Raw genomic sequence first — 19,497 nt, 5'->3', positions numbered from 1 at the left:
TTCCTTTTGTTTTAAATTAAAGCCAAAAGCATAAATTAGCCATTCACCACTCTCAAACCAGATGTCTAGTCTGTGGAGTTCTGAATAGGCCAGCTTGTCACTTTTAAAACTGGACCTTCGTCTAATCAAATGCTTGTAACTTTGCTTCTTGAAGTCACATTGGATTCATTGTGGTGTCATAATGTGCAGGATTAGATAAAAATTTACCCCAATATTGTTCAGTTTTGAAATTGTGATTATTTTTCCAACTGTAAGGATACTTTATTGGCGCAGTATATATAAAAAAGTATAAAAGCTATGATTTTAGTACTTCCTCTCTGTTTCAATTACTTATTCTTTTCCAAATATCTGAATCTTCAATCCGGTACAAGCTTTAATAACGGAGGAACATACATTTTTATTAAAAAGATCTATCCAAACTCGCCGTGTTATTCCAATGCACATTTTACTTCACCGGGCAGCCATTTTTTGATCGTATTTTGAAGATTGGCGTCATAAAACCGTCATATGTACAAATTTAGTACTTTTTGTCAATCAATTATGGCTTATTCTCTACAGTCATGTCAATCTTTAAATAATTGGCATAGTCCTTATAATAACGGTACTCCGTCTTGATGAGTAAATGACAGCAAACAGCTGCAAACCAGTGAAAAATATCCCAAAACTCGGTCAGTGGGGCTCTGTTCGTACATGTCAATAGAGTCATTATCGATTGGATTAGTCGTCCGTAACGGACAATTCGGTCGCTCATTGGATCAATATTATCAGGTGGTAATAAATTTGCATTGGACAATAGATTACTATATAATGGTTTAGTACTGCATATATCGGTTTAATCTTCAACATGTTCAATAAGCGGGTTTATGGCTGGAAAGGTCACGGTGAATTCGCCGTGGACGTAAGTGCACTATGATCAAACAGCAATGGCCGCTAATTAGTGTATTTAATTTCAAGGTAGTGTATTAAAAACAAAATCTGGGTTTTACCTGAAAACAAATCGAAATCGAATCGAAATAGCAACATCATATGGGGTACTAGAGCATGCACAAATCGTAATAATGTGTAGAATAGAAACTTGGTGGTATCTCATATGATAGTCGTATGGTGTAAATGGTATGCTTAGCCTGAGTTGCTCGGCCTATCTCGAACAAAATCGCCATGCGTAGCTATTGAAAACGAGAGGATTCGCCGTACTATCACGGCAATTTTTGACACGAAGATATAGGGATGATGACGCTGTGCCACAACGAACCATCATCAAAGTTCCAAACACATTGCCGAAATGTACATTCACGTTTCTATACACTTCAACCGCTATTGTTATATCATAATCCTCGGGATTATATCCCAACACGATGGTCATCGGTGACGTAACATTTCTATGACATGACATTTTCAATTCTTAGGCTGCAGTCAAGCGACCATTGCTTATACATGTAGAATAAATGCGGCCTTATGAGCAGGAAAGGGCGAGAAATATGAATGCAATGCACTATGGGACATATGTGATAACATAGCCAAAAATAATGCCTTGTGGGAAGGATTACCAAAATCGGAAGTAGAAAGTCATATATTTGAAACATTTAGGGACAAATTTACCTATGTGGGAGGTCTGATGCTCATATGAAGGCAATTTGATAGAATTGATTTTCCGTTTGTCTTATGATAGAATTTGTTCCCATTTTTCGGAAACCTTAACATTTTAATTAAATTTGAGGTCAGCGAAAATACGATTATCCTTACAAAATGTAAAACTTTTTCAAAAGTGCCTTTAGTCGAAAATACAACGTATTTTGATTAAATTTCCCAATATTTGAATTGTTTTGACTTCTCTGCATCTGAAAATGCAGAAACTTGTTGCAAATGTTTACAGAATCCAGTCTAAATGAACGTTAAAAGTGCGCTTTATCAACCAAGGTCACAACAACCGGTTCAAAATTTGTTTCGCAAAGATTTATCGTTATGAATTCCTTCCTTTGTAATGAAGAATAGATAAGAGGGATTAGTCACAGGCGATCGATTTCGTTGTGATTCCTTCTCATCTACTATTTCCATGGTCATCTCCAAAATACTAGCGAGTCCTGTAAAAAGAAAATCGAGGCTGGTCAATCTATCCAAACCGTATGGCCTGTACTGAAGCATTTATTGGAACTGGCCGGTGGCTAAGTCCGCTTTATTGGGCGATTTATCGTAGGTCGACCAGTAATGTTATGTGTTAGGGATGGATGGGATGAATGGATGTGATGGGGTGCTTGTTAAGGGGTCGGATTTGTGTGTCGGGGCGTTTGCTTATTACTTCCGAGGACTATAACTGAATAACACACCGACATAACAAGGATTAGGACCTAAACACGCGTCCTCGAAGCGAAGTCCTCAGAAAGCGTAAAAACACGATCTTAGATGTCCCCTACTACATCTTCAGCTGAGTGTTAACATTGCGTGGACTTATTCGGTATTACCGATGTAAGTGGATTTGGACTTTTTGTTCGTGATCAAGTCACAAAAATATCTGAAATAAGTTTTTAAAAAATGAAATTTGACCCGTACCAACGCGTTCATTTTCACGTATGAATTTGTCTTGCATTAAAGATATTGACTTCAAGCACAGCAGCAAGCCAATTTCATAGATCGTGATTCTTTCAGCTTCCTAGTTCATTTAAATTCAATTTTATATTGTCATTGCATGTATCAATTTTGGATTATAGTGTCTTTTTCATCATGCCTTACTCGTATAAATATATAGAAACTAAATACTATTTTAAAGTGTAATCTTTGACAACCCCCCCCCCCTGCAAAATTCTTCCACAAAATAAAGTTAATGAAAATTAAATCAGTTTTAAGTGCAAAGTTCATGACTGCATTTCTGGAACACTGATTTGATGTACGGTGTACTATGCAAACTTGAAATAATTTGTGCAAACTTAAAATAATTTGTAATAAACTCAAATAATTTTTTACAAACTCAAATAATTTTTTAAAAACTCAAATAATTTTTTAAAAACTCAAATAATTTTTTACAAGCTCAATTAATTTTTGTGAACTTGAATTATTGTTTTACAAACTCAAATAATTTTTGCAAGATTAAATTAATCTTTTACAAACTCAAATAATTTTTGCAAACTTAAATTACTTTTTGCTAACTCAAAATAAGTTAAAGTTTGCAAAAATTATTTGAGTTTGTAAAAAATTATTTTAAGTTTGCATGTCCCTCATGGTACACCGTGTCGATGCCCATTCAAGCGTTTCCTTCTGTCAGAGATATTTCAATAATATACTTTCCTATTACTACATAATAAAAATAGTCATACAACAGGGCCTGTTAGGTGTCGCCATTTTGAAGAGGAAATAATTATAATTATCGTGATTTAAAGTAAGTATTGATTGTATTATCGACTTTTCTTTTCCTGCTTTTCTTTTTTATTCCATTCCTGCTTTGTTTTTCTGTTAAATGTGTTCTGTATTTTCCTATTGCTACTTTTCATCTTCTCTGTGCTAACAAACCACTAGCCACTGAGATATTTCAATTTTGCTGTATATGTCAATGTCAACTGCGTGGTACTCAAAACAATAGTTTATGTTTAATCCTTAAAATTTAGAGTGTACCACTACCACAAAGCATAACCCGGGGGGGGGCACTCAACTTAAATTTTGGTAGGGGTGTGCGGCGCGGAGCGCCAAACTTTGGGAAATAAGAACTGATTTTCGGGCAAAATAGGGGCTTGAAGAACTGAAATTAGGGCCAAATTATAGGCTGTTGAGCTAAAAATTTCTAAATTATTTCCAAATTTGAGCTTAAAGAGCTACAATTGTCAGAGTTTGAGGCTCAAAGAACTGGAGTAGATCCAAATGTGGGGCTTAAGGAACTGCCGGAGAGCCTGAAAAAGGGACCCTTGAGGCACATATCCGTACCACCTTAACATGTGAGTGGCCCCCCGGGAGCATAACAAACTCTACATGCACAAGCCCATAGTAACTCGGACCTATATGCTGTTATTAAAATTTAAAAAAAATTAAAAAAAAACCCAAACCATTCACTTTTCAAATTTTGAGTGCTATTCTGGGATGGGTTTTCCATATTTCCGTATCAAATTTGGCCTAGAAATAATCATCAGTAAAATGAAAGTTGTATCTCATCTTAAAGGTAAAGGCTTATATATTATTATTTTCTCATTGTTATTCTATATAATAGTCTTGATCAGATTTTCACTGGAAGTCTATGATTTGGGTCATCGCTTTTACCACTCGCTGTTTTATTTTTGGAACATTGACATTATGTTATACTTCACACCGATTTCTCTACCAAATTGTAGGCATATGTCAAACATGCCAAAATTACATTCTTGCTATAAAATTTTAATATACGGTCCACAACTTATAAGTTCTCCCTAGTACTTTTTAGAATAAGTCAAAACATATTTTACGAAATGTAAAAAAATATTAATGTAAAAAAATGTGGACCAATATATAGCGTCACATGTCATTGCGTTCAGTCACAATGGTTAATTGTGTAAGAAAAGAGGCCATTTTAAAAGTTACACCTGAGTCCACAGATGCCCGGGCTCAGATGCACCTTTTAACACTGTTTAAAACGGTCTCTTTTTTACATAATGAACAATTGTGACAGAACGCGATGTAAGTAAATAAGTAAATAAGTAAATAAATTAGTATATAAATAAGTAAATAAATAAGTAAATAAATAAGTAAATAAATAAGTAAATAAATAAGTAAATAAATAAGTAAATAAATAAGTAAGTAAATAAGTAAATAAATAAGTAAGTAAATAAGTAAATAAATAAGTAAATAAATAAGTAGATAAATTAGTAAATAAATAAGTAAATAAATAAGTAAATAAATAAGTAAATAAATAAATAGATAAATAAATAAATTAGTAAATAAATAAGTAAATAAATAAGTAAGTAAATAAATAAATAAATATCACTCTGAAGTAATTAAAATAAGTATGTCCAAGCATGGAAATAGTAGATAAGATCTACTATTTCCAGGGTCCAAGTAAGTTAGAATAGTAGTTAGTTAGTTTAAAAAAATCGCTTAATCCCAGAGAGGGGGGGCAATTGATTTTTGGCAGGCCGAAGGGGGAGCAAGCAACATTTTTGGCACGCCATTATGAAATTTTACCCCCCTCATATTTATTACACAACCCCTTAGGAGAGTGACAAATTTGAGGGGTTTTTTAACAGAAGGATCATTTTCCGCTCGCCAAAATCCCCCATCCCATTTTACCCTCCCACCAGGACTCATATAAAAAATTATTGCACATGGGTTATTTTTATTTCACCTGATTAATAGTCATATTACCTTGTTAAAAATATTTTAGACCAATCAACCTAGTACTCTAGAGTATGTCCCTTAACCCTTTTGGCGAAGGGAAGGGAAAGAATGAAAGAAGTTGTTTGCTGTGGGTGGGATTCGAACCCGAGACCACTCGCATGCAAAGCACTCGGTCGGCGACACCTTGCCACGGGTCTTGGGCTTCGCTGGCCAGCGAAACCGTGCCTATATGTCACTTAGGGCGATTGCGTCATCACACCACGTGGGATGCACGCACGAACAGCGCATATATCAAGTAGTATTTTGTAGTATACAGGCGGGTTAGGGTTAATGGTTTTTGTTTTGTTATGTTTTATGTTTTATGTTTTATGTTTTATGTTTTTATTTATTTTATTTTATTTTTTTGCTCAAAGTGATTTCAGCAAGTTAAACGCACATAAGATGTGGGAGGCTGTGTAATAAATTGGTTTCAGAGATTATTCCCTGATTTCCCTCTCTGGTGCGAGCATGATGAGTGCTTGGTACCAAATATTAATGCTGGTTTCAAGTCATGGGACAATTATGCCTGTCTACGTGCACGTTAACACCATGATGCAGTTATGTATACAGCCTGTCTCAAAAAAAATTGTGCAAGTGAAAAGCGCCTTCTATGGCAATTAGAAAATACCGTTGTGACATGATGCTTACATCAACGTCAAGGGCATAGTCTTAGCTCTCAAATACCGTTTACTCTGTTCAATTTGCTTGTTTTAATCTCGAGATATGTTTAGTTACCAACGAAAGGGTAAAATCACAATTGTGCCACTTTTACTGGGGAAGATCAAGAGGGCTGTACATGTAAATCAATGAGCATCAAGTTTATCAAGAGTTCCTTCGTGAAATCAAAAGAACGCATCAATTACACAACAACAAAAATAGTTTTTACTGTTTTTACCGTTTTCTCATGATACAGGTATTATATGATTTTCTTTTTCCACTTAAAACAGATTAAAAGAGAAAGAGATCACATTCTCCTGTAAAATTAAATACATGTGCATGTCAATGATTTTATCATGGTAAATACTGTTTTCTTTGTCACTCAGGACATGTTAAAAGACAAATAAATATTGCAAACTTATAGGTTAATGAGCGGGTATTAATTGTTGGGAGAGAAATTAGACAATGATGCATGCGCGCTGATGTTGATGCGTCTTATTCACGCGCCCCGAAGGGGGAGTGCATTAGACGCATCAACATCAGCTATCATTGATTTACATGTGCAGCCCTCTTCCCTAGTAAAAGTGGCACAATTGTGATTTTACCATTTCGTTGTTAACTAAACATATCTCGAGATTAAAATAAGCAAATTGAACAGAACAAACGGCATTTGAGAGCTAAGACTGCGCCCTTGACGTTGATGTTAGCATCATGTCATTACGGTATTTTCTAATTGCCATAGAGGGCGCTTTTCACTTGCACAATTTTAGCCTACATGTAATGCATTCATTTATTCTTGATTGACATCAAGTACAAAAATTATCCGTCAAGTGGTTTAGCTTTAATGCCCTTCGCAAGACAGCGGTACACAAGTGAGTAGGTAAAAGATGCATTCGATTTACACAGAAAAGTTTGCAGGCCGTGACGCGCCCTTCCTTCCTAAAACACCAATGCCCTATACCTATAAAGCGGTGGTGCAATAATTATGTGTACCCCTGGGGGTGAATTCTCAAAATGGTCTGCCAAAAACGCTTGCCCCCCCCTTTGGCTATGCCAAAAATCTTTGCCCCCCTTTCGACGTGCCAAAACACCTTTGCCCCCCCTTTTGATGGGCCAAAAAATCGTGGCCCCCCCCCCCCCTTACACATGCAAGATTTTGGGAACTGAATTTAAAACCTTAAATTGTCTCATCATAAAAATGCTTGCCCCCCCCTTCTGGCCTGCCAAGAAATCTTTGCCCCCCCCTATTATTCCCCCCCCCCCCCCGGGTACACATAATTATTGCACCACCCCTAACAAACACTGTTTGTAGAGGTCACGCGTCAATGGTGAGAGTACTGGGTATTGTGTATAGACAAATGAACAGTATAACTGCAGTATGCACGGTACAATAGTCCTGATCTTTTATTGACCTTGAACTTGTCAGCAGTCAATGGTTCAGTAATTAACTGAAGGATATAAGTAACGGTTATAGGCCTGTTCGTGTACAGTGAATTATTTTGCTATAGCGCTCCATGAATAATACAAACAGGAATATATATGAGACAGGCAATGTGTTTTATTTAAATTTCCAAGCCCGGTTTACAAGCTGATGATGATTATAAATATGACCTTAAATTTGATCCCGTGGTTTTATATTTTTTTAATTTTATTTTTGGCATATTTGTAATGTTGACACATGTCCACTTAACCTAATTTGAATCAGCCAAATTCATTGTCGTAGACAGGAATCGGATAGCAACCTTTGCAGAGTATTTTTTCTGGGATCTGAGAGCACATCAGACACACCAAATTGCATTCTGAATACGAGGAATGTCCTTCTGGTATCAAATAGTTTTGATATTTGTTTTTCGCGACATAATACAAATTTTATGGCAAATTATTAAAAAATGATATTTTTTTATATTTTTGATGTTTCACAGTCCTCGAAGTAAACTTTATGTACTTGCTTGCTTAATTGCTTATGTCGACTTGTCTAGTCGGACTCCGCTGATGGCTCTCCACACAACTCTGTTCCGCACGCAGTTCCTAATGTCTTGTTTCTCTAGTCCAGTATCCTCAATTAGTTGCTTAATGTAGTCCTTCCGTGGTTGTCCTCTTGATCTTTTACCATGAGTAGGCTGCCACAGCAAAACTCTGGAAGCTGCCTCTGTTTCACTTCTGGCACAGTGTCCAGCAAATCATCAGCCTTTTTGTTTTCAGCCTTTCGGAGATTGGGGAGAGATTGCCGTACAGCTCCTTATTGGTGGTGTGCGACTGCCAGGTTACATTAAGTGCTTTTCTCAGTAGTCTTGTGTAACAACCATCAAGAGCCTTCCTAAACTTTGATGTAATTGTCCAGGTTTCTGCACCATACATCAGAACTGATTCGACTGTGGTCGCGGTGAAAAGCTTGGTTTTAAGATTTCTAGGCAGGCTGCTCTTCCATATCTTGTTCATGCTGTTGCAGGCCCTCCATGCCTGGGCTTTCCTGATGTTAAAATCCTTTTCACTGCTGCCAATCCAAGCCCCAAGGTATTTGAAATCTTCAACTACTTCAAGCTGGCTTCCATCATGGGGATGCAGCCATATTGCAAACCATTGCCTTGGTTTTCTTGGCGTTCATGCTGAGACCGACTGTTAGCGCTGCAGTCTCAACAGGATGGAGTAGCTCTTTGGCATCACTGAGACTGTTGGCCAGTAGTGCTATGTCGTCATGTTTTTAGTGTGAGCCCTAGACGATCTTCATTCCCATGTAGTGCTTTCCTGAGAGCATAGTCGAGGACTGTTACAAATAGAAATGGTGCAAGTGTGTACCCCTGCAGTACTCCAGCCTGAATTATGAAGTCATCGGGGATGTACTTAGGCCTAAGTGTATGTAGCATTTGACCTTTCGTATTGAAGAGAATACATTTCGTTCCCAAAAAAACCTAAAATTGTCTTATGTAAGAGATTGATGTTTACGTTGCCAAGTGTCAATTTGTCCAAATCTACAGTGCTGAAAATTACTGTCATATTGTGAAGTGCCGAATAGCGGAGGTAGCTGGAGGTGTTAGTTCAATTATGTTAAGAACATAATACCATCCTCTATCTCGACACTCATCATCTCCAGCCATGGAAGAAAGAGATATTTTTCTTCCATGCTCCAGTATGATCATCTCGCCTCGTAGTGTAGGCCTATGGATTGGGCTATTCCAGACAATAGATGCACATCCCCTATAGAGGAGTTCGGATTTCCAGACTTTTTGTCCAGTCGTGACTGTTGGAAATCCAGACTTTTAAAGTGTCCAAAGGCAAAAAAATCCGCCAGAAGAGAGGGGTGGTCCCAAATATACTGGTGATCATAAATTTTTAGAAAGAAAAATAGGGGGAAGGGTCATAAAATTTTTGATGACCAAAGTGTAATGAGTCACAAGATGACCAAGATAATGTGTTTATTTTATTTTTAAAAAAACTGATTTCAATACATTTTTAGCTTGTTTAGGGGGTAAGGTGTATCGGTGCTGGGGGGGGGGGGGGTTATAAAATTGTTGCCGAAAATAGGGGGGGGGCGCGATTTTATTGGTGCAGACCTTTTGTAAAATTGGGACCCACTCCCTCCCCCCTTCCGAAGAAAATGATGACAACGACTTTGTCCGTATATGCAAGATGGCCACGGGACGCAATCTGACAAATTTAACTTTTCCATTGTTTTGACCTTGAATTCAACTACAACAACAACAACAGATAACACCAGAAAAGGATTCACACTTAAAGACCCTTAAAAGTGGTAATATACATTTTCAAGATGGCATACATCTTGGATACCCGGCCTTCAGCACCTAACCTCGACCTTGAATCGAAACATTATGAATTAATTCTACGCATCCCAAAACCCCGTAGATATTATATATCGTTCTCGGGCAAATGGTTCAATGTTACATTTTCAAGGTGGCCTTTAACACATGACCTTAACCTTGAATCGACAACATAACAAAAGAGATGGACTCTACACACCCAAACCCCTTGGATGAGGTATTATACATCATTCTAGGACAAATGGTTCATAAGTTAAATTTTCATGCAAATTATCAGAGTTTTTATCAAACTTTTTTTTTAGGACTCCATATGGGATTTCGTGTATGTAGGCCTATATTGGTAAAAAAGTCTGAGCATGATGTATTTTTTCATGAGCAACTGATATCAATTCATTTTGTTCTTTTATTATAAGGCCAAGTAAAATAAAAAAACATGTTTCACGTCCGGGTTTTTGAAAAAAAGGAGGAAGAGGGGGCTTTTTATTTTTTATTTTTTATCGCAAAATCGGTGTACTTGAAATACCCACAATTAGAGCTGTTTTAGCATATACAATAATGCCTGGAAAAAGGAGGAGGCCTCTTTTTATTTGTTGTTCTTCGAGATAGGCCCCTTCTAACTATCACAAAACCTTATAAAAGTGTTTCTTGTATATTAGCAAGGCTATAGAAAACATCTCTGACTTCCTAGACATATTTTTTGAAAAGTTATAACTCAATTTCAAAAAATAAAAACAAAATTGAAGAAACCTCAAAAAAGGAAGCGGGAGGGGACGTGAAACATGTTTTATTTTTTATTTGGCCTAATGTAACTAGACGTCTATGGTCGATGTTCATTTCCCTTAATTTGAAATTGCATCTTTCCCCTGCCTCATTTTTCTATAATCTATAAACAGTCATCTTAGGGCATAAATAAATAAAGGCACTTAATTTAATGCCCACGTGACCAGATGGGCGCTGACATTACAACGTCTAGACAGGATGTCTGGAAAAGTGACCTTTGGCACAGCGGGTGGTCTTCCTGTGTATTTGTGATTTCAATTGGAAACGCGGGATGCATGTCCAAATTTTCTAGCAAATTTGCCATTTTTTGCAACTTTGTAGTATTATTGTAAGAGTTTCCGTCGATAACTTTTTTTCCGTCGACCAAAACTTTCAAAAGAATCCCCGTATGTATAATTAAGTTGCCTATTAATTTTTCAGTAATTTGGATCATATTATTTGTCTGAAAAATTCCTATCTCTTAGCATTGTAGCACATCGACTGATCACTTGGTGGTCTTGGTATGGTGGCGCACATGGGTCACGTGAACATTTAATTTAGTGCCTTTTATTTAATAAAATGCTGCAAATAAAATTCATTTTAATAACAAGTATACGTGTTTTAAACTTCATTCCAGCTTCGTGTTTTGCTGTCACTGTTGTCAAGATGACAGAAACATCATCAGAGCCAAAGACAGAAGAGGAGCTAGAAGACCTTTATGAGGAAAAGAAACGTGCCATTGGGTCCAAGATTGAGTATCTGAAATCCTGTGATGAATATCTTACACAGGAAACGTATGATGCAATTGACCAGATGACAGATGTCTTTTTCCTTCTTGGCAGAGATGAAGACTACAAGAAGATTTGCAGTAGGATTGTTGGCTCCATGCTAGAGCAAGGTTTTGCGCAATTGATGGTGAAGATTGTAAAATCTACAGGAAAGGTTGCGTATGAAGTTAGGCATCAAACCGCAATGTTCTTATCTGTCACCATGTCGTACTTCCCGGAAGGAGTATGGCAACAAGTCGCAGTAGAATTTTGCAAGAGCGGTATAATACGGTATCTAGTGAAAGAATTAGACTCCTACGATCCATATACAAAGGATCCCAAACAACGGATTCTCATAACTAGTACCCTTGCGGACTTGAACAATCTGACATACACACCAAACGTCATTCCTATATATCGAGCGGCAAATGCAGTTAACGTCCTGATGAAATTTGCTGAGGCAGATGATGGTATGACCACAATTCACAGTCTGTGTATACTAGCTCAGATTGCAAATGAAAAGGAGAGTGAACGTTTGGCAACATCAGGAGAATGCATAGTAACGATGCTGGATATTTTCCAAAAGGCAGCTCAGTCTGATAATAGAATGTATTGCTTTGTAATAAAAATAGATGATGAAAATGAGGAGACGTTTGAAATTGCACTTTCGACGCAAGCGTCCGGTATTAATAATCTTGCAAGCAATGATGCCAACAAGGAGGCCATAGTACAACACGGAGGCGTACCAGTCCTAATTGCGATGTTGAGACCTGAGTATACAAACGCTGTGAAGAAATACACCATTGAAGCGTTGTGGAAGCTATCCTTCCTGGAGAGCAACCTTGACGCGATTCTTACTCATTTGACCTTTACAGATACACAAGCATTGGAAGGTGAGTTTATACAGTAATATTTGGGAAGGAAATTTAAATGATTTGAATAATTTATTAAAGTAATAGGAGTCAGAGTGGATTCCTGCAAGCGAAAATTGAATCGAGAACCATTTTTATTTTTTATTTGAAACATTAAGTGACACAGGGTCAAATGCTGACTAAATTTGGAATCTGGAATCACCTGTTTATAAAGGTCTGCTTATCAATTAACATTGATTGAAGGGCTCATGAAGAGGCCCTATGTCACATGATCGATAACGCAAAATAACGAAACATTTTAATAAAACCTAAGAAAAGACCAGAATATTGTAAAAAAACACAAAAATGCACAACATTCTCTAAAATAACGGAAAATATCAGTAGATATTCTAAGGTAACACTGAATTTCAGGAGATATTCTAAAATATTTTGTTTTTTTAAGGATACTTTGCGTTATCGATCAAGTGACATAGGGCCTCTTGCTTGAGATGCGCGAGTGAATTTCCACGTCAAATCACCTGGCAGGCAGGGTGGAAGTTCTGTGAGCACTGTTTACCTGCATACACATATTGACGGACCGACCACACGCACTTGAGGAACTCGCGTCGTTTTGAATTGTAATTTTTTTTTTTTTTTTTTTTTTTTATCTCCAGGCCCTAAAGTAATATGCTATTTACGAACTTAAAAATCAAAACGAGAAAGATTTTAAATTTTTTTCCGCAAAGGAAAATTTTCCGGAAAAACGCATGTGAATTTTTCATTCTCCATTGAAATGTGTACAAAAGTGAAAAGTTGAAGCCCAAAATTGGCAATTTCCTTAATTTTCAGTGCTTTGAAATTCATGGGAGTAAAAATATGGCCAATTTCGAACATATTATTTTTTTCACCCCCCAAAAAATCCCACCCACAATGACCCCCCCCATCATTTGGGCAATTTTCAATTTTTGATCATTGAAGCGCTCTTGCTTGAGATGCGCGAGTGAATTTCCATGTCAAATCACCTGGCAGGCAGGGTGGAAGTTATTTGCTGTGTACCTGATACATATACACATACCCGAAAAACCCACCCAAAATGCCCCCCCCCCCCCATCATTTGAGCAATTTTCAATTTTTGCTCATTGAAGAGGCCCTATGTCACATGATCGATAACGCAAAATAACGAAACATTTTAATAAAACCTAAGAAAAGACCAGAATATTGTAAAAACACAAAAATGCACAACATTCTCTAAAATAACGGAAAATATCAGTAGATATTCTAAGGTAACACTGAATTTCAGGAGATATTCTAAAATATTTTGTTTTTTTAAGGATACTTTGCGTTATCGATCAAGTGACATAGGGCCTATGAAGTCAACACGATACGCCTTAAAATTGTGGCTCAAGTACCGTAGGCTTATATTGATAATTAATTATGATGTTATTTATGATGTTATTTCGCGAAACTCAAAGATCAATTTTGGACTCTACCTAATGATAGATTATTAAAATATTTTAATGACGATGATGGGTATGACAAATGATAGTATAATATACTATAATGAATACAATACAACTGACACCGACAAAGAAGCAAAAACTAATTGAACTGGTATTTTTGTTCCAATTTGATAGAACTAAAGGGCATGCGATCGTCTCCAAACCCAAGACTTCGTGACGCATGTCAAGGTCTTCTGCACCAGTTGGGCCTCCTTGACATTCATGAGGAACCTCCAGTGGAACAACAGACACAACCATCAGCATCTCGATCCCCATCAACGACATCGGCGCGTCCTCGCAAACCTCCCCCATCATATCAAGAAACCATGGATGCACCTCATATCATGATCAGTTACCAGCATGATCATCTGCAGAGGGTGATCAAAGTCCGAAATATGCTCCAGAGAAAAGGATACAACGTTTGGATGGACGTTGATAAAATGAGTAAGTATTTTATTATAATTATCGAAGGTTAACTCCAGAAACGATTGTGTTGCCGTTCGGAGCTGAGGAAGTTGTCACCAACACAGGCCGTTGCAACTTCTATACTAGCGCAATACAAAAAGATGGCGACAGCGTCGGCTTCCCCTGTGTATTACCCTGTGCGATAGCCTACTGAAAACTGCAGAAAAATGCTGCTGCCACCTACGACAGACTGCGTAGTGCTGTGGAGACTTATGCTAATGACAGAAAAATGCTGCTGCCATCTACGTCCACATGTTGCAAGCGTGACGATCGCTGACCTCACATCGACGATCGGAGTTGCAATTCCATCGCACTTCGTGCTCTATTATTATTCCATGACCAACAGCTGTTATTCTTTCAGAAGGCAAGCATATTGATTAGCCCGGGCGATAAAACCATTAATATGGCCAGAGCAAAACGTCCACTAATAGATATAAACCTCAGACTAATGCTTGGCGATAGAGGAGGCGAGTTCTTGGTTTTCATGTCACAGATCACAAACAATATAGCTCCTGCATTTCAGGATAAGTTTAGAGAGGTTTTATTGCTTGAATTAAAAGCTTTCTTTTTCTTGGCCCTACATGATCGGAATGTCCGAGGGTGTCCACCAATGCACCCTCAAAATTGGTCATGATCTAACTTTCTGTATAGCAAATCCAATCAAACAGTTAAGTACGCCATACTTTGTCAAGAGCACTTTTAAAGATCATCGTGTCCATATTAAAACAGTATTTCCCCTACATACGTAGTCGTCGTTCCCTCGCCCTACACAACAAACCAACCCCTTACATGTTGTCGCTCCTTTTGTCATTTAACAGAAGGTAACCTTCTAGTGTCGATGGCTAATGCCGTGGAGAAAGCAGATGCTGTTCTCGTCTGTTTTTCCAGGTCATATAAATCAAGCGTCAACTGTCAGGGAGGTATGTACAAAATCGTCATAATTATTGTTGTCCTAAGATATTTTCGTGGGGTGAATTGGTGAGGACTGCGACGGTTTTCCTAGTTATCGTGGTTTCGGAAGTATCGCAGAACGATAACATAATGGACTTTTTTTTTAAGCGTTATATGTTATATCGATGAAACATTCATAGTTGAGCACCGATATCAATTTTAAATCCTGGGTTCAAAATATTAAAACAAATCTACAAATTATAGGTTTGTACCGTCTTTTGCAAGTGAGAGAAGGTAGCAACATATAACTGAATCGTTAGAATCTTTGGTCCCAAAGATGTCATATACAGGGTGTCCCATAAAAAAGAGGCCCCTCATTGCGCCCTCTTGTTCTCCTATTTCTGAAAAGTTGATCAAATATATTTTGGTATGTAAAAAACCTTAAGTTGTTAGCTTTAATAAACCAAAACAATTATATCAATCGGCTCACAACTTTTGAAGATATGCTCTTTTAAAGAAATGTACCCGTTTTTCACTCTGTCCACGGAGAAGGTTTGGCTACTTCAAAGATTGAAAGGAGTACACATACCATGCATGAATATCAAACATTCCTCAATGATAACTTTATAAAATAACTTTTATTTATGGAATGGGCTTTACCGGTGGGTTTATGGGCAATGGATTTTGTTAATAGTGTCATTATTTGTGGGTAAAATGGATGCCGAATGGGACTTCTTTTGCTTTACTTGCGATTACTTATTTTTTCTTGGTTATTTATGCCTTTTTGTTTTATTATGTTTCTTACTTTCTTAATTTGTTGTTTCTTGCTTTTTTTTTTTCATTTACAATATAAGTCATTTCTCTTTTTAGGATAAAAGGTAGCCCTAAAAGGCTGTTTGGTTTGTCTTTGGTTCTTCTGAAGTGAGTTTACTGTGCTGCTCTGCCCTCTACCTGGTTGCCTCATTGGCGAATACAGGTTTCAGCCCTGGGCCTCATTGCATCAATTGCGTTGCGTACCATCCTTGCGAATGCATTCAGTAATACGTTTGCGAAGATCTTGGATTTTGCCACAAAGGAAAAAATCAAGTGGTGTGAGGTCTGGTGATCGTGCAGGCCACTCAACAGCATGAGCCATCCCATCCACTAAGTTTGCTATCCGTGGACAGAGTGAAAAACGGGGACTTTTATTCAAAAGAGCATATCTTCAAAAGTTGTGAGCCGATTGAAATAATTGTTTTGGTTTATTAAAGCTAACGGTTAAAGGTTTCTTTACATACCAAAATATATTTAATCAACTTTTCAGAAATAGGAGAAAAAAAGGGCGCAATGAGGGGCCTCTTTTTTTTTTGGACACCCTGTATAAGCATCCAACGACTTATTTATTCTAAATTATCCCATGCTAAAATATAGTTAGAGGTTTTACGTGCGTGCGTCTGTCGCAACGACTGGTCTTTATCATAATTAAAGAAAATAAAATTGATTAAACGTGTTTGTTGCCGAAATCATTATTGTCATTACTATTACTTCTTTCTTAATTCAATTACCTCAGAGGCTATCTACGCCCGGGAACAACAAAAGCCAATAATTCCAGTGAAGATTGAAGACTACACACCAGACGGTTGGTTGGGATTCCTTATCGCTGGCAAGAAATACATCAGGGCGTATTCTGACGAGGTCCTGAACAAAGATATGCGAGATTTAATGCGGGAATTGGGTAACAAGGGAAGAGCTGTGTAAATTAATACGATAAGTCGGGAAGAGGTAGTCTTGGATATTGTTTACGCTTCCCTACTCATACAAGAGGTTCTGAATTAAATGGGATCAAAATAGGTGGGGTGTGTATTTTTTTACAAAATGTATAACAATATTTTGCTCCCCCCTTTCAGAATATGTGGTTATACATACAAAACAAAAATTTACAGCAGTAATGAAAAAATATATCAATTGCTAATCCCCCTGTACATACCCTCTGAATGATTTTGGTTGAGGTTGCCGAATTCGGCAGATTTGCACTATGTTTAACACAGAGATATTGTTATATACCATGTACAGGGTGTCCCAAAAAAATTAACGTAAGTCGAAAAATAGACATCAGAATCCAAAAATCTAAACATCAGCGTGTAGCCCATCTTATTCTGCATCTTATACGCCAATTTGACTGGAATCGGTTGACTGATCGCGAAGAAATGAGCGATTTCATAACGCATGTATCAATTCACTTCTTTCCAAGTTTGAAAGAAAGATCATTCAACACAATGCGCACTAGTGGTTAAACTATCAATGGCCTTCATATTTTGTTCTATGAAATCCTTTTCGTTCTTTTGAAACAACCTGTTTCTTGCAAAACATTTAATTAGGTTTTATTCAAATTTGAAAACCTGCACGATTTTGAAAATGAAAGCTTGCATGTAAGATGATGCTCAGTATTTGTAAATATCTTTTTTCGTTAATGTTGATATAAATGTTGCATAAAGAACTACTACATAAAGAATTCCAGCTGGCTTAAAAATTTCTCACACACATAATGTTTTCGGAATATTTCCAAGGAATTGTAATGCAAAGTTTAAATCTTTTAAAACTTTAACATTAATGTTGCGTGGTATCAAAAAGCACACGTAAAGCTGTTATCATTGTCAGTTTTGGCTCACATGTTCTTTGTAAAGTATATTTGCACAACCTAAAGAATTAAAGTTGGAGAGCTTCCAATTGCAGAAATCAAAGTTTTCTCGGACAAACTGTTATTCATCTTCAGTGAAAGCATGAATGACATAACACGGTGGGGTTTTAATAGATAATGTGGACTAAATTTAATAAGATACACAAACTTTAGGAAGTGGTGAGCGAGTATGAAAATAGCGCCTGTTTATCAAACTTGGAATGAACTGCATTGATGCACGCGTTATGCAATCGTTCATTTCTTCGGAACCAGTCAATTGAATCAAATAAAATTTTCGTATGTGATGCACAACAAAATGGGCTATGCGCCACATTTTAAATTTTTTGATTCTGATGTCTATTTCTCGACTTACGTTCAATTTTATTCACTCGGTAATTCTGGGACACCCTGTATAATTGTATAGGCCCTACTGGTGTAACTTATATTATTGGTGATGAACTTACGCTTTCACTGTCTAAATTGGTACTAGGGTCTCATGGAACGGGGGGGGGGGGGTATGCACTCAACAAGGTCTATATATCACTTTTTCCAAATTTGGGAGCTTTTTCTGGATCATTTCTGGACTCAATTGTTGGCAATATCATTTGTCTGGAGCCCTTTCTATAGTTGATCTTGCTTGGCATTCAATTATTTCATGATATGAAGGGTAGGCCTACTATGCTGCCCCAAATCTTGCTGTATTCTACAAAAAACCTGTAGGCCTTTGATCTATGAGATCTGAAGACTTGCACCTGACCTGAGAAGAGGAGACACATTGAAGCTGCCTTTTTTAACGTCAACTAGTTTTTTGATTATGTGGTAAAATGTTTTGGCAACTTTTTGATTTGATCATAAAGTGCCTCCTTGACGCTGACAGAAACATTCTTATTGTGGAATTATTTTTCATACAATTTTTCAGACTTAAGACCTTGGTCTGAATTCAGAGTCATATCAAAACTTACTTTGAACTTTTTGACATTTTATTACCTTATTTCTAGGCAGGTGGTTCTCTAAGAATATAAACGGTTCCAAAAAAATAATTCCCCCCCTAAAATTTTTTGGTATAATCCAAAAACGGCTCGAGCAATTCTCTTGTTTTAAAGTTGAGAACATAGGCTGATTAGTTATGCATCATGAACGGGGTTTTGTTGTTATCTTTTATCATCTTCACTGAGAAATACAGCCACTTATAAAATTTGCGGCCAAAAAAAGTTGCACTTTTCTACATAGGCTTTTTATGCATGACTTTTGGTTTCAGACCTCTTTCACTTGAAGAAAATTAATCAAAAATGAATGCTTCTATATACTTTTTTATTATTTATTAAAATAACTTAAGTTAAGATGTTCATGAATTAATTTTTACATATTTCAAACATGTTTTATGGTTCAGTGAGTAATCATAGCCATTTATGAAATTGTATTCATCACATTTATGCACTTTCCTAAATTGGCTTTGACTATGCATTAAAATGCGTAAATTTTTTAATTCTAATTAGATTTATTAGGAAGGAACAACTGTAACTTCAATGATAAATCTTGAGTTCGTTGATTAATTTAACCAATGGACCAACATATTCCTGGTTAGATCTTTTATGCTGGATCCCTATACACTTGTTTCATTGGTCATTCCTTGAATGGTTCAAAACATTTATACGGGTGACGTTATCAAGACTTGTTACAAATTCGACTTTTTTACAAACGGACAAGTAAGGGACAACACCACCTTAAAGGACTTTGCAGCAAATCCTGCAGCATGCTGGGAACCAGCTTGACCAACAGCAGAGAAAACGATGCTTAAAAGCCATCTCACATGAAGGAAGGCCTATTAATTATTAAAAGACATTAATA

The 19,497-nt window shown here is 36.9% G+C and overlaps 1 protein-coding gene across 1 annotated transcript; it reads left to right on the top strand.

Moving 5' to 3' along the window:
- The first annotated feature begins 3,293 nt into the window (after positions 1-3,293).
- LOC140167671 (uncharacterized) lies at positions 3,294-14,113 on the top strand. The gene is made up of 3 exons (XM_072190971.1): positions 3,294-3,370; positions 11,158-12,180; positions 13,773-14,113. The coding sequence occupies exons 2-3, from the start codon at positions 11,187-11,189 to the stop codon at positions 14,111-14,113; spliced, it is 1,335 nt and encodes a 444-aa protein (XP_072047072.1). The 5' UTR covers positions 3,294-3,370; positions 11,158-11,186.
- The last annotated feature ends 5,384 nt before the right edge of the window (positions 14,114-19,497 follow it).

Source organism: Amphiura filiformis, chromosome 13, assembly GCF_039555335.1.
Source record: "Amphiura filiformis chromosome 13, Afil_fr2py, whole genome shotgun sequence".
Classification (NCBI taxonomy): domain Eukaryota; kingdom Metazoa; phylum Echinodermata; class Ophiuroidea; order Amphilepidida; family Amphiuridae; genus Amphiura; species Amphiura filiformis.
This window is presented reverse-complemented; position numbering and strand designations above follow the sequence as displayed.

Coding starts and splice junctions, on each gene's coding strand:
- LOC140167671 (XM_072190971.1), top strand. CDS start 11,187: ATGACAGAAACATCATCAGAGCCAAAGACAGAAGAGGAGCTAGAAGAC. Junction 12,181..13,772: donor AGATACACAAGCATTGGAAG/GTGAGTTTATAC, acceptor CCAATTTGATAG/AACTAAAGGGCATGCGATCG.